Source organism: Peromyscus californicus, unplaced genomic scaffold, assembly GCF_007827085.1.
Source record: "Peromyscus californicus insignis strain IS unplaced genomic scaffold, ASM782708v3 Scaffold_12__1_contigs__length_115047231, whole genome shotgun sequence".
In the NCBI taxonomy this organism is placed as follows: Eukaryota; Metazoa; Chordata; class Mammalia; order Rodentia; family Cricetidae; genus Peromyscus; species Peromyscus californicus.
In genome coordinates this window covers 79,555,650-79,569,355 of record NW_026294413.1, presented here as the reverse complement: position 1 = coordinate 79,569,355, position 13,706 = coordinate 79,555,650, and the positions used below count along the sequence as shown (strand labels likewise).

Here is a 13,706-nt window from a genome sequence, read left to right as displayed (position 1 = left end):
CCAAGCACTGAGATTAAAGAAGTGTGTCACCACTGCTCAGCTGCTATAATTTTTATTTGAACTGTATTAAAATTAGAGATCAGCTGAGGGATAATTAACATTTATGTTAGCCTCTTCTGTCCTGTGTGTCGATGATGTCTCCACTCAATAGGTTTTCTTCTTTGTCTTTTCCTAAAATTTTAACACTTTATCTAATAAGGCTTTGTTTAGTAAACAAAATTTCTAATCATTTCTAGATTCCAGACAATTTTTTTTTTTTTTTTTTTTTTTTTTTTTGGTTTTTCGAGACAGGGTTTCCAGACAATTTTTATTGAATTTGTATGTGGAATCCTTGTTCCTCTCTTATTCACTCTAATGAATTAATGGTTTTCATTGTTCTTTAAAATATGACTGTGAGCTGGGTGGGGTATCCATATTGCCAGTCCCAGCAGTTGGGAGGCAGGGACAGGTAGATCTCTGAGTTCAAGGCCATCCCCATCTATAGAGTGAGTTCTGGGGCAGCCAAGGCTACACACAGAACACTCTGTCTTGAAAAAAACAACCAACCAACCAACCAACCACACACATATATAACTGATATCATCCACCAATCAATAGTTTCATCTTCTCCCTCCCAGTGCTCATGAATAGCTTTTTTGAATGTTTTGCTTTATTTTTAATTGTATGTGTGCATGTGTGTCTGGTCAGCAGTTCATGCACGTGAGTGCAGGAACTTGTGGAGGCATGCAAGTCCCTGGAGCAGGAGTTCTAGGCTGCTGGGAGCCACCTGATGTGGGTGCTGGGAGCCAAGCTCAGGCCACCTCTCCATCCCCCACATTATCTTTTTATTTCCTCCAATATTGTCACAATTTTCCCTTTTCTCTCTAAATATTCATCTTTCATTACGTTGTGATTTCTGGTGTAATTTCTCAGCTTTCATCTCCTATGTGTCTGAAGTTACTGGGTTTTTGTTATTTCCCTCTGAAACATTACCAAGAGTTTCTTGTGATTGTTGCTATTCAGGGATCAGACCCAGGAGCTCCCACCTGCTGACTCCTCATCTCACCACAGAGCTGCACCCCACGCCCCAAGGTTCGTTGCTGTTTTTCTTGTTATTGTTTGTATCCTCGTCTTTGCGTTCCTCTGATGTGGTCTCTTTTGTCCCCTCTCTTCAAAGTTGGAAGTATTTTTGGGGGGCATATTTCCTTCTCCCACCTTTACTCTCCGGGTTCATGTCTTCCCAGATCTTACACATTCAGTTCATTGTCTGCTTCTGTACATTGTTCTTCTCCGCTCACCTCCTGCTGAGCACTGACAGAAGAGGCCTGTCCCTTGAGGGCCTCACTGTTGTCTGTGCTGAACCTTTCTTCTCCTGGGAGTTCTTGAGGTTGTGGACCTAGCAAGTGACTTCTGTGGCTGTGCTGTGTGACATCACCATGCCTGGGACTGAGAGTACTGGGTCAAAGACGTGGGAAGTGTTTAGATTCTCTGTTCACGATGCTCACACTCTGGCTGTTGACTATTTGCACACATTCTCTCCTATAACCTTTCAATGCCGAAAAGAGGAAGTTCCTTTTCATCAAAATCTGCTCTGTTTAGGACCAAGCACTGTGTTGTCCAGTCTAGACGAGTTCGTTGAAGAATCGTCTAAGGCACAGTCTGAGTTACAAGAACCAATAATGACTTTACAACCTCTGGAGCCTTCTCTTGGCCAGAAATCATCCAATGCACTATTGAAAGAGCTAACGTTGAAAAAGGGTAGGTAGGGGTTGGGATTTCCCCTGGAAAGAGGGATGTAAACAAACAGACGAGCGCAAAGACTCCTTAGGAGTATGGTTGTGGGGCCCCTGATGTGTTTGAAGTTAGTTATACTGACCACACACTTCTTCACATTAGTCTGGGATCTGAAATCCAAGCTCTGTGCTGGGATTGCTTTGATAAGTATGGACTTGAATTTTGTTCACACAAGTATCTAACAGAACTGTTATTTTCCCATGAGTCTTCATTTTCAGAATATCTGTAAGTTGTGTTTCAACCTCCAAGGAGGTCTGAATACTTCTTGAAATTAATTGGTTAATTGTGTGTGTGTGTATGTGAGTGTGTGTGTGTGTGTGTGTGTGTGTGTGTGTGTGTGTGTGTGCTGCACATGTGCACTCGCGTGTGCGTGTGGAAGCCAGAGGCCAGCACCAGGTGTCTTAGTCACCATCCACCTTGTGTTCTGAGACAAGGTCTCACTGTTTCAGCTGCCCTGGCTGGCCAGTGAGTGCAGGGATCTGCTTGGTTTTGTGTTGCCTGTGGTGGGATTCCAGTGAAACGCCTGCGCCTGGCTTTTTCCATGGGTGATGGAGGTCAGAACTCAGGCCTTTACTGACTGAGGCATCTCCCCTTTTAAATGGTTCCCAAAGCCCTTTTGTTCGGTTGTGACGTGCCTTTAGAACCACTCGGACATTGACCGTGCCGCACTTGGAGTCTGCTTTCTGCATCATAGCCAGAAAGAGTCTATTGTTTCCCAGACTCTGGTCTTTATCCCATCTGAGATCAGAATATTATTCTCGAGCCGGGCAGTGGTGGCACACGCCTTAAACCCAGCACTCGGGAGGCAGAGGCAGGTGGATCTCTGTGAGTTTGAGGCCAGCCTGGGCTACAGAGTGAGTTCCAGGAAAGGCGCAAAGCTACACAGAGAAACCCTGTCTCGAAAAACCAAAACAATAAAAAATAAATTAAAAAAATAAAATAAAAAAGAATATTATTCTCTGTACCTTATTAATATGTCTGAGCTTCTGGCATTTCCTATTTGCATCTGGTCTTCTATCCTGTTCATCTATTTCCAGAAACATCAAAATGTCAAGACTCATCAGCCTTTTTACATTCTACCCCTCATACTATTCCCCAAGCTCCCACCACAATCTTCATGGAGACCATTCGCTTCTTGATGAAGGTCAACGCTGTGCAGGTCAGAATGTTTGGGAACGAGTACATAGATGGGAGGTGTCTATCCATAGCAGTGTCTTGCAAGCTTAAATATGTGGGAAGCAGAAGCCAAACACACTTTTTTGGGCTGGGGATTGAGCCTGGAGCCTCCTACACATTCCACCACTGAGCTGTACTGCTAATTCCTTAAATGTACTTTTAAGGGCATTTCTTAGCCAAATGTAAGGCATATTCAAACACCAATCACTCTCTGCAGATGCTATCAGCAACCCTCACTGAGAAGTCTGTTCCCCGCAGAATGCCAACAGAACAAAGTCAGACTCTAAGTTTGACTGTAGCCTGACCTCTTTCTTTTTAAAATATTTTACGTTTACTTATGAAGAGAGCCATGCACATGGAGGTCAGAGGGCAATTTGCATAAGTCAGTCTTCTCCTCTCACCACGTGAATGCTGGGGATCGAACTTGGCTATTTTGGCTTGACAGCAAGCACCTTTACCCACTGAGCATTCTTGTCAGCCCCTGAGCTTTTTTCTTTTAGGAACTTAGAAGTGTTAGAGGTTCATAGGCACCTGATTATACCTTTTTTACCATCCATGTCCTGAAAACAGATACACAGGGCTATGTGAGAAAGGGTTAGAAATATTAAATTATTTTAATGATTAAAACTAGGTTGTAAGTTTGGCAAGATGGCTTAGTGGGTAAAGGGGCTTGCCACCAAGTCTGAGGACTTGAGTTGGATCCCTGGAACCCACATGATGGAAGAAGAGAGCCAACTCCTGTGTAAGTTCTCCCTTACCTCCACATGCACAACGCAGTATGCATGCAACCCTGCCCCTCACCCTACAACCATACATACGCATACATTTTTTCCAAATGTACTCACCCACATAGTCACAGGCAGACCAGCTGGGGATGCAGCCTTCTTCCCAAAGAAGAAGTCTATCCAATAAGCACATGCTCACCCGAGGGGGACTCATGAGCAAGTAGTGGGAGGGAGTGTGAAGTGTGAGAGGGTGTGAGATACAGGCCCTGGTGGAGTTGACCCAGATCCTGCAAGCACATGCCTCACTTGAGGGCAGCAATCTCAAGAAAGGGCAGGAATTAGGAACTGGGTGGGACTGGACCACATTAAACAAGAGGCTTTCGCACACAGGAACGCTTCCCAGCAGGAACAAGCTCTCCCCTCAATGAATAAATCGTATCTACTCGGGTCAGAGCACCAGGGGGCAGGTAGAGCTAATGGGCTTCAGTATCAAAGGCTAAAACGGCTAAGAATAGACTGCAAAGGCCGAGAAGGGTCCACTTCTGCTTTGCAAGCACATCTGACTGCACCAAATTTGCAGGTCGTTTAAACTGAGGGGATGGGGGAAAGAGCCTCAACTGCACTGGGAAGCGTAAATGTTTAGTGGTAAGGCAAAACCAGGTATTTATGTTTGTGCAGTTCCAAGTCTTGGCATTTCGGAAAGGTGGGTTTTGCCTCATTTTGAGTTTCCTTAAAATGTCAACAGTTTGAAAATGTTACTTCCTGTGTAAGTGGATGGCTGCTGAAGTGCCTTTGCCTTTATCTAATAAAGACAGTCTAACTCTCAGTCCGATGACCACCAGGGCCAGCACCGTGCAGTGCTGCGGGGTGTTCACTTGGAAATGTTGATATTCGCTGGCCGAATAGCTGTTACTAGAACATGAAGTAGACTGTGAGGTTTGCCCGGAAGTACTGAGTGTGAGATTTGCCCAGAAGTACTGAATGTGAGATTTGCCCGGAAGTACTGGGTGTGAGATTTGCCCCTGTCCCTTTGCCACTGACAGTGGTCATTTTACTCCATAAGATGTTGTTGACCACTGGAGCCAGACTCCCTCCGCCCTGTAAAGCTGTGCAGCCAGCACAAAGCAGTCGTTGTTATGTTCTTTATCACTGGGTTTCCTTACAGTTTGTGCACAGAGTGCTGGCACACGAGTTGCTGTGCCCTCAAGGAGGACCCAGTTGTGAATATTATTTGGTTCTGGCCCAGACACACCTTCTCAAGAAGGACTTTGCCAAGACAGAGGAGTACCTTCAACAAGCAGCTCAGATGGACTATCTGGTAAAGCCTCTTGAGTGGGAGAAGGAAGGGGTGGACAGGTGTTGGTAAAGAGAGATAAAAGCATGTGTGTGTCTCAGCTGCTTGGGGGCTTGAGCCCAGGAGTCTGAAGTGGGCACGGGCAGCATGATGGGACTCTGTCTCAAAATAAATAAACAATGTATCGGTGCCATATCACAGGGAGATTTCTGGTGTGTGTGTGTGTGGGGGGTAACATTTACACTTGGATTTGTTTTTCTTAAGTAATCATCATGAGTTTTACAAAGGGTAAAGAGAATAGATAAGATGGGCATTTAGCAGAAGTTGTTATTATTGAATGTTATTTCAAGTTTCCAGACTTCTCTTTGCTCCTAATAGCATTATCCTGATTACAGTAGAATGTTTGTCACCCCTGAAGACAAAATGGCTTTGAAGAATCAAAATATGAGAACAGACCTAGGAAAATACCCCCTAGTGTGACGAAAACAGCTCTGTCTGTATGCTCTTAGAAAAAAGAAAAGAACTGCTGAGGGACCTGTGTGGTGGGGGCCTTTATTCCCAGCACAGCAGAGGCAGGCAGATCTTTGTGAGTTCAAGGCCAGCCTGGTTTATAGAGTGAGTTCAGAGTTCCAGGACAGCCAGGGCTACACAGAGAAACCCTGACTTAAAAAACAAAAACAAAACAAAACAAAACAACAACAAAAAAAAAACAAAAAAGAATTGCTGAAGGATGATTGGAGAGCCAGCCAGTGGTAGTGCATGACTTTAATCCCAGCACTAGGGAGGCAAAAGCAGGCGGATCTCTGTAAGTTTGAGTCCAGTCTGGTCTCCAGGACAGCCAGAGCTACAGAGAGGGAAAAAAAAAAACAAAAAAAACCAACCAAGAAACAAACAAAAGAGAGAAGTGTACTGATTTAAATGTAAATGTTAAACAAAATTCACTAGAGACTTAAATACCACATCACCCTGCATTTTCCTTGTCTGCTTCCTCAGAACCCTAATGTCTGGGGTGTGAAGGGCCATCTCTATTTTCTGAGTGGAAATCACGCTGAGGCCAAGGCATGCTATGAGCGAACTATTAGTTTCGTAGTTGATGCTTCTGAGATGCACTTCATCTTCCTCCGGCTGGGACACATCTACCTGGAAGAGAAAGAGGTAAGGGGAGAGATGGTCGGTACCCGTGGATCTGCCCCCCGCTGTGGAGAAATGTAGCTCAGCACTGCCACCTAGAGGAACCCGAAGTGCCCACCTCTGCCCTCCCACACCGTCATTGCCCTCCACTCCACCCGCTTTTTAGGGACCTTCACTTGAGGTAAAACCACACTGCAGAAAAGAGCTCAGGACAGGTCAGAATGAAGCCAAGTTGGGGAATTTACTGAGTAGAGACACAGAATAGCACAGCCTTTAGCTAAACATTAGTAGGGGAGGAGAGAGAAAAACTGACTTAAGAGCAATACACATCCAAAATGGGTGTGGGCTTCTCAAGAGCTCGTTCTGGATGTCTTTACAATACCCGTATGTATGATTCTGAGCTGTAATTTAAAAGGAGCTTTAAAGATTAAGCAAGTAATACTTACCTGGCAGGGGAGATACCATGATCACGAAGGTGGTTTTCCCAGGGCGAGGCTTATCCATTGCACTCCGGATGTGCTGACCCCTGCGATTTCCCCAAATGCGGGAAACTCGACTGCATAATTTGTGGTAGTGGGGGACTGCGTTCGCGATCTCCCCTTTGAAAAAAAAAAAAGATTAAGCAAGTTTCTAAAAATCATAAGTGTAAAAATTGTGGGTTGTGGGGCTGGAGAGATGGCTCAGTGGTTAAGTGGTCAGCGCATGGCACACACTCATACACTCATATGTGCATAACCTCTCGCAGAGGAACCCGGCTTGGTTCCCAGCACCCACATAACAGCTCACAACCATCTACCAGGAGATGTGACATGTCTGATTCTCATGGGTTTCTGCACGCATGTGGTGCACACACACACACTCAGGCACACACACATGCACATACAATTAAGTATTTTTAAAATATGAGCTGGCTTATGAAACTTGAAGAATTTCTTTTTGGGGCTTGAGAGAAGGCTCAGCAGTTGAGAGTTTATACTACTCTCCCAAGGACCCAGGTTCAGTTCCCAGACCCACATCAGGCGGCTCACAACTTCCTGTAACCCCAACTCCAGGGGATCTGAGTCCCTCTTGAGGCATCCCCGGGTACCAGCACGCACATGATGTGTACTCATAGATGTAAATAAACATTTTTAAAAGAAATCTTTAAAGAACTACCGTTTTCAGTCTGCAAAGATGGTTCAGTGGTTATGAGTGTATTCCTAGTGCCCACATCAGGCAGCTCAAAACCTTCCTGTAACTCTAGTTCCAGGGGATCTGACATCTTTAGCCTGCACAGGCCGCAACTCATATGCACGTACTCACACATAACGTGATTAAAAATGAGATAAATCTTTTTTTTTTTTTTTCCAAGACAAGGTTTCTCTGTGTAGCTTTGTGCCTTTCCTGGAACTCATTCTGTAGCCCGGGATGGCCTCGAACTCACAGAGATCCACCTGGCTCTGCTTCCTGAATGCTGGGATTAAAGGTGTGCACCACTACTGCCTGGCTGAGATAAATCTTCTTTAAAAATGGATTTTCTTTAATACATGAAATTGACAAGGTTTCACAAGAAACATTTTTTAGGTTTTGGGCTTACGACCCTCTGGTCCTAAGAAACATGGTCCATTGTTTTTTTGTTTTTGTTTTTTCAAGACAAGGTTTCTCTGTGAAACAGTCCTGGCTGTCCTGGAACTCACAGAGATCCGCCTGCCTCTGCCTCCCGAGTGCTGGCATCAAAGGCGAGCACCATCACTGCCGGCTATGGTCCATTGTTTTAGGCACTTTGTCTTTAGGGAGAGTAGCACTATCTCTGCAGGTGATTTCCATTTCAGCAGCTTTGTGGAAAACTCTGACTTCCAGACAGGTTCTAGAACAGGGAAGTTTCTTTCCTTCCCATGTCTCCTTGATTTTTCCTATTCTCCTATCCTGCTTCACAGCCATCCTAAAAAGAGTCACATGATTATGACACCTTTATACCAATGGTAAAGGGATTTGCTCAGCATTAGCTACCTAGTAACTAGTGTAGAAATGAGAGTCTGGTATTTTCCACTGTGCTATTAAATATTATTATGAACTTAATGAATATTATTTTAACTAAATATTATATTAATACTAATAGGAATTTTATTTGCGGTAATAGAAACATTCTTAGCTTGACTTAACTGACAAAAAACATGTCCCGGGACTCAAAAGGATGTCTCCAAACTTCGTTCCCAATACAGAGGATTAGATCCAATCTACCATAAGCTAGTGCCCATCCTCTTGGGCACTCTAACCTGACCCTTTAGCTGTCCTCTGGGGTCTTTTAGGAATTACCCCAAGGGCCTTTGCAATGGGGCCGGGCGGGGCGAGGTTTGCTATTGTAGAAAACTTCAAATACATGCAAAGTAAACAGGATAGGAGAAAAAGCCACCGGGACCCACATGACAGTTGTCACCATTCTGTCACAGGTGTTTGACTCCCTGATTGTTTTGTCTTCATTCCTTTCCCTTCTTCACCCGTAAATATCGGTTTTTATTTAATATTAACCAACAGGAACATGAAGTTACAATGCTTGATAATGTACACAGGAAGGCTGAGCCAGGGCTGAGGGAAGTAAATCCCAGGAAGTATCTCAGCCCCGCTGCAGGGAAGTAAATAAGGAGACGCTTTGCAAGCTGCATCTTCAAGGCACTACTGACCTCAGGGTTACTAGGCAACCAGTTCCTAGGCTAAGTGCTCAAGGTCAGCTGTAGATACAAGGCAAGAAATAAGCCGCTGAGTCCTACCTACTTCTTTTGGAAGTTTCATTTTGGAAACAGTGTCTTGCCGAGTGTGGCAGTGTGTGCCTATGGTCCCAGCGCTCAGGGGCTTAGGTCACAGGATTGCTTGAGCACAGAACTTTGAAGTCAACCTGGGGAAAATACCAACGTCTTGTCGCAAAACAAACAACAAAAAAGAGACAGTGGGCTAGGGATAGAGTGAAGTTGGTTAAGTGCATATCTGTCATGAATGTGGCCTTGGGATCGATCCCTGGCACCACAGAAAGCTAGGTATGGTGGCACATCCTTGTAATTACAGGTTTCAGGAGGTAGACGTTGGAGAATCAGCTATTGAAGGTCATCCTGGGCTATGCATGCAGCAAGCTAGAGGCCAGTCTGGGCTATATGAGATCCTGTCTCATCCTCACCCACACTAAAAAAAAAAAAAAAAAAAAAAAAAAAGAAATGGCATCTTATTATGTTACAAAACTGTCCTTATACTTCTGGCCTCAAATGATCCCCTTCTCTCAGCTCTTAGAAGCCGAGTAGCTGGAATTCTGTGGCACCTTTAGACTTTTCTGACAGGAGAACAGGTTCTCAGAGGGACCAGAGGCTCAATATCTATCATCCCACCACACGATGCCACTTCTAGCTGAAAAGATGTAGTCCATGAAGTCTAGACAGAATTCCCATAACCACTGTGCTTGCCCAAAATGTCCAGTGTAAGTCCCGCCCTCATCTTTGGATCTGCTCCCAGGTAAAAAACCCGCCCTTTCATATTGGCTTCCTCATCTCTTCCCTGTCCTCTTGCTCTTTTAAAGTATCCATGAAAATATAATCCAAGGACTCACTCAATTTCAGATTATTCTGGAGCAAAACTGTCAAGAAGCTCATGGTTACCTTAGCAACACGGTGTTTGATGCTTAATGGAACTTTCTTTTGACAGTACGAAAAGGCAAAGAGTACCTACATGCAAGTCTGTAAGAGATCGCCTTCATGCCTGACCTGGCTAGGACTAGGAATTGCCTGTTACCGGGTAAGAGAACAGAGGTCAGATACCAGGCCCCGATTCCTTGGTCCTCCAAGTATATTGTGGGAGTTTGTGATAAAGGTGGGATGGCAGTCTGCTCTAATATATATATAAAAAATAACTGCTCGTCAAGTTGTTCATGAGGCCAGGCCGTGGTGGTGCATGCCTTTAATTCCAGCACTCTGGAGGCAGAGGCAGGTGGATCTCTGTGAGTTCAAGGACAACCTGGTCTACAAAGCCCAGGACAGCCAAGACTGTTACACAGAGAAACCTTTCTCAAAACAATAACAACAAAACAAAAAGAAAAGAGCACTAGCTGCTTTTCCAGAGGACCCTGGTTCAATTCCTACCACCCACATGGCAGCTCAACTGTCTGTAACTACAGGTCCAGGGACCTAACACCCTTACACGGACATGAATGCAGACAAAACACATAAAATAAAAATAAACTAAACAAAAAAAGAAAAAAGAAAAGAAAAAAAAAACCGTAGGAAACCTAGCATGAGAAATCTGAGACGTAAACAGACAGAAATGAGCTCCCAGGGCCACACAACCAGCTATGGTGCCAATGTTTTTCTTTTAGCTTTTTGTCATGGCCAGTTTAAAATACCCTTAGTCGTAAGAGCAGAAAATACCTCCACTTTACCCTGCTTTGGCAGCCATTAACTTTAGGTCCTCACTGTCTTCATCTGTGCTTCGACATTGCCCTCTGGAGTCTTTTAAAGCAACTGTCAGACATGGGGCGACTCGTCTGCTAGTCTGTTAACATGGTCAGGCCTGAATCTAATGCCTGTCTTGCCCAATGCCAGGGATGGGGTTCTCAGGTACCTAGGGTAGCCGAAGATGACCTTGACCTCCTCATCTTTCTCCCGTCCCTACCCACTGCTGGGATTACAGACTGACACTTTCCACCAAGGCTGTGAGGTTGTTGATGTCTATCATGTTCACAGAGTCCCTACCTGAGGCTGGCAACAGAACCTTTGATCCTATCATTCAGGAGGTAGAAGCAGAGGCAGGTGGTTCTCTATGAGGTCAAGATCAGCCTAGTCTACATAGCAAGTTCCATGCCAGCCAGGGCTACAGAGACCTTGTCTCAAAAAAAAAAAAAAAAAAAAGATTGTTTTGTGTGCATGATGTACTCAGTCACACCCCATACCTTTGTAGTTAGACCTTTTCTCTCTCTTGACCTTGTGCATGTAAGGAACGCCTGCCTTCTTACCCTTCGTGGTCCATTGTCAAGACATTTCTTCTCTGAAGCTATCCTTCAGTGTCAGGGTAGATCTGGTAATGTTTTTCTTTGTCTCACCTCTAGATCATGAGTGTGCTTTTACTATAGAAATACTTATTTGTAATGGAACTCTTTGTGTATTGGATTGTTCATTATGTTTTTATTTTTATTTATTTATTTATTTATTTTTTTGGTTTTTCGAGACAGGGTTTCTCTGTGTAGCTTTGCACCTTTCCTGGAACTCACTTGGTAGTCCAGGCTGGCCTCGAACTCACAGAGATCCGCCTGGCTCTGCCTCCCGAGTGCTGGGATTAAAGGCGTGCGCCACCACCGCCCGGCTATTTTTTTTTACTATAGAAATATTTATTTTGTAATGGAACTCTTTGTATATTGGATTGTTCATTATGTTTTTATTTTTATTTATTTATTTTTTTTTACTATAGAAATACTTATTTGTAATGGAACTCTTTGTGTATTGGATTGTTCATTATGTTTTTATTTTTATTTATTTATTTTTTTTACTATAGAAATACTTATTTGTAATGGAACTCTTTGTGTATTGGATTGTTCATTATGTTTTTATTTTTATTTATTTTTTTTACTATAGAAATATTTATTTTGTAATGGAACTCTTTGTGTATTGGATTGTTCATTATGTTTTTATTTTTATTTATTTTTTTTACATATCTACCAGTGAGGTCTCTGAGAGTAAGGGGCTGTATATGTACAAACATATTTTTACTCTCAGCATCAAGTATATTGGTGAGCACAGAACACATCATCAGAAAATGTAGATTGACTGAATACTAAATGTCTGAAAGACCTGAAGTGTGGGTCAAAATGTGGGCATGGTTGAAAGGCTTCTCTTCATCTTTTCTTGGGCTTAGAAACTCTCTGTTCTTTGTTGCTGTTTGTTTGTTTTGGTTTTCAAGCCAGGGTTCCTCTGTGTAGTCCTGGCTGTCCCGGAACTCGTTTTTTAGACCAGGCTGGCCTCAAACTCATAGACATCTGCCTGCCTCTGCCTCCTGAGTGTACCACCACTGCTTGTCTCACTATTCTTTCAAAACAGGAAAAAAAAAAAAAAAATCTAGGCCTGGTGGCTCATGCCTGTAATTCCAATGCCTGGTCGGGTGAGGTAGGGTGGTTTCAATTTCAAGACCAGTCTGCCCTACATAATGAGTTTCGAGCCAATCCTGTGAGTTTCATTACACAGGAAGACCCAGTCTCTAAATAAATAATTTAAACACACACAGACACACACACACACACACACACACACACACACACACACACAAATAATATCTACTAATAGTTACATAATTATATAAGAACACATAAAATATATGCTGCCTGTGACTCTGGAAACACTGGAAGAGCACTGGTACAGGCCCTGGACATCTACTGGTTGGATAGTGATCTCACCTAAGCTGACTCCAGTTGGCTTAAGTGAAGAGCACTCCGGACTGTGTCCCTCTCTCTCCCTCTCTCTCCTCCTCCCAAGCTGGAGGAGCTCACCGAGGCCGAGGACGCTCTCTCTGAAGCCAATGCACTGAATAACTACAACGCTGAAGTGTGGGCCTACCTGGCTCTGGTCTGCCTGAAAGTGAGTGTTTCTTATTGTCCCTTCACAAAACCCGTCCAGGGAACAGGCGAGGGCTAAGAAAAAAAAACACAGCAGAACCGAAGTTTGATGAGCTCTGGATTTGGTCATTGTACTGATGACAAACTGTCAGTCTTGGGCAGTCCCTCCCTGAAATGAATGTGTTTCCTAATCATTTATTCACATGATCTGGGAAAGACCAGCTGTGCTTTGGGTTTCAGGTTGGACGACAACTGGAAGCTGAGCAGGCCTACAAGTACACAATAAAGGTATGAGATGGTTGTCACCCGAGAATGCAGACCATGAGAGCTCACACACCCATGGAAACAATACAGCAGTCTATGTCTTTAAGGGAGCTCCCATGGTGTTGAGAATATAGGAAAAGCCCATTCCATCCCCACACATTTAGAGCCTCATAAATCAGGACTCTCCAAAGCGCCATGGTGTGTTGAGTTACCTGTTCTTCCTGCCCTGTTTCTGCAGCTGAAACTGAAAGACGAAGCCCTGCTTGCAGAAATCCACACCGTCCAGGAAATGGTTGGCTTTGGAGATCCATCTTTCTGACATCCTTACAAGTGGATATTCAATATGGGACCCTAAGCATCTCATCTTTCCTTCCCAAATTGTCACCAGATGAAACCTGACCTTCCCCCCATTAGCTATTAAATGTAAATCAGATCACAATAAAAAAAGAACCCTCAAAATTTATCAGCGTGTTCCTGGAGTCTTATGTAGCACATTGTACTTTATATGCTCTTATATAATTATGTAACTAATTTAATAGGCATATTTGTGGGTAGCTATATGGCATAGTGGTGTAACTATTGCAGTTTCTGATGAAAGCTTATCGTCAATTGCCAAAGTTCTTGACCAGCTTCAGTTACTGGGGCTTGGGAATTAAGGCATCATCTTCAAGGGTGGGCTTAGAATACTGCCATGCTGTGTCACTGGGTAAGAGCAGAAGATATCCTGGAGGCTGTCTTTTTTTTTTTTTTTTTTTTTTTTGGTTTTTCGAGACAGGGTTTCTCT

At 43.8% G+C, this 13,706-nt stretch overlaps 1 protein-coding gene and 1 non-coding gene across 5 annotated transcripts in view; both read left to right on the top strand.

The window, feature by feature from the left end:
* Positions 1–13,385, top strand: part of Cfap70 (cilia and flagella associated protein 70) — a 66,554-nt gene extending 53,169 nt beyond the window's left edge. For 2 of the 4 annotated variants that reach the window (XM_052733499.1, XM_052733498.1), the window contains exons 21-29: positions 1,003–1,071; positions 1,579–1,737; positions 2,811–2,932; positions 4,840–4,992; positions 5,962–6,123; positions 9,766–9,855; positions 12,579–12,680; positions 12,899–12,946; positions 13,161–13,385. In XM_052733499.1, coding sequence (XP_052589459.1) covers positions 1,003–1,071; positions 1,579–1,737; positions 2,811–2,932; positions 4,840–4,992; positions 5,962–6,123; positions 9,766–9,855; positions 12,579–12,680; positions 12,899–12,946; positions 13,161–13,241 — 986 coding nt within the window. In that variant the 3' untranslated portion in view covers positions 13,242–13,385. The remainder of the gene's footprint in view (positions 1–1,002; positions 1,072–1,578; positions 1,738–2,810; positions 2,933–4,839; positions 4,993–5,961; positions 6,124–9,765; positions 9,856–12,578; positions 12,681–12,898; positions 12,947–13,160) is intronic. The other 2 variants (XM_052733500.1, XM_052733501.1) reach the window with 2 other exon arrangements.
* Positions 6,538–6,701, top strand: LOC128108097 (U1 spliceosomal RNA). The gene has a single exon (XR_008217311.1). It is a non-coding gene; the product is annotated as a U1 spliceosomal RNA (small nuclear RNA).
* Positions 13,386–13,706: the final 321 nt, after the last annotated feature.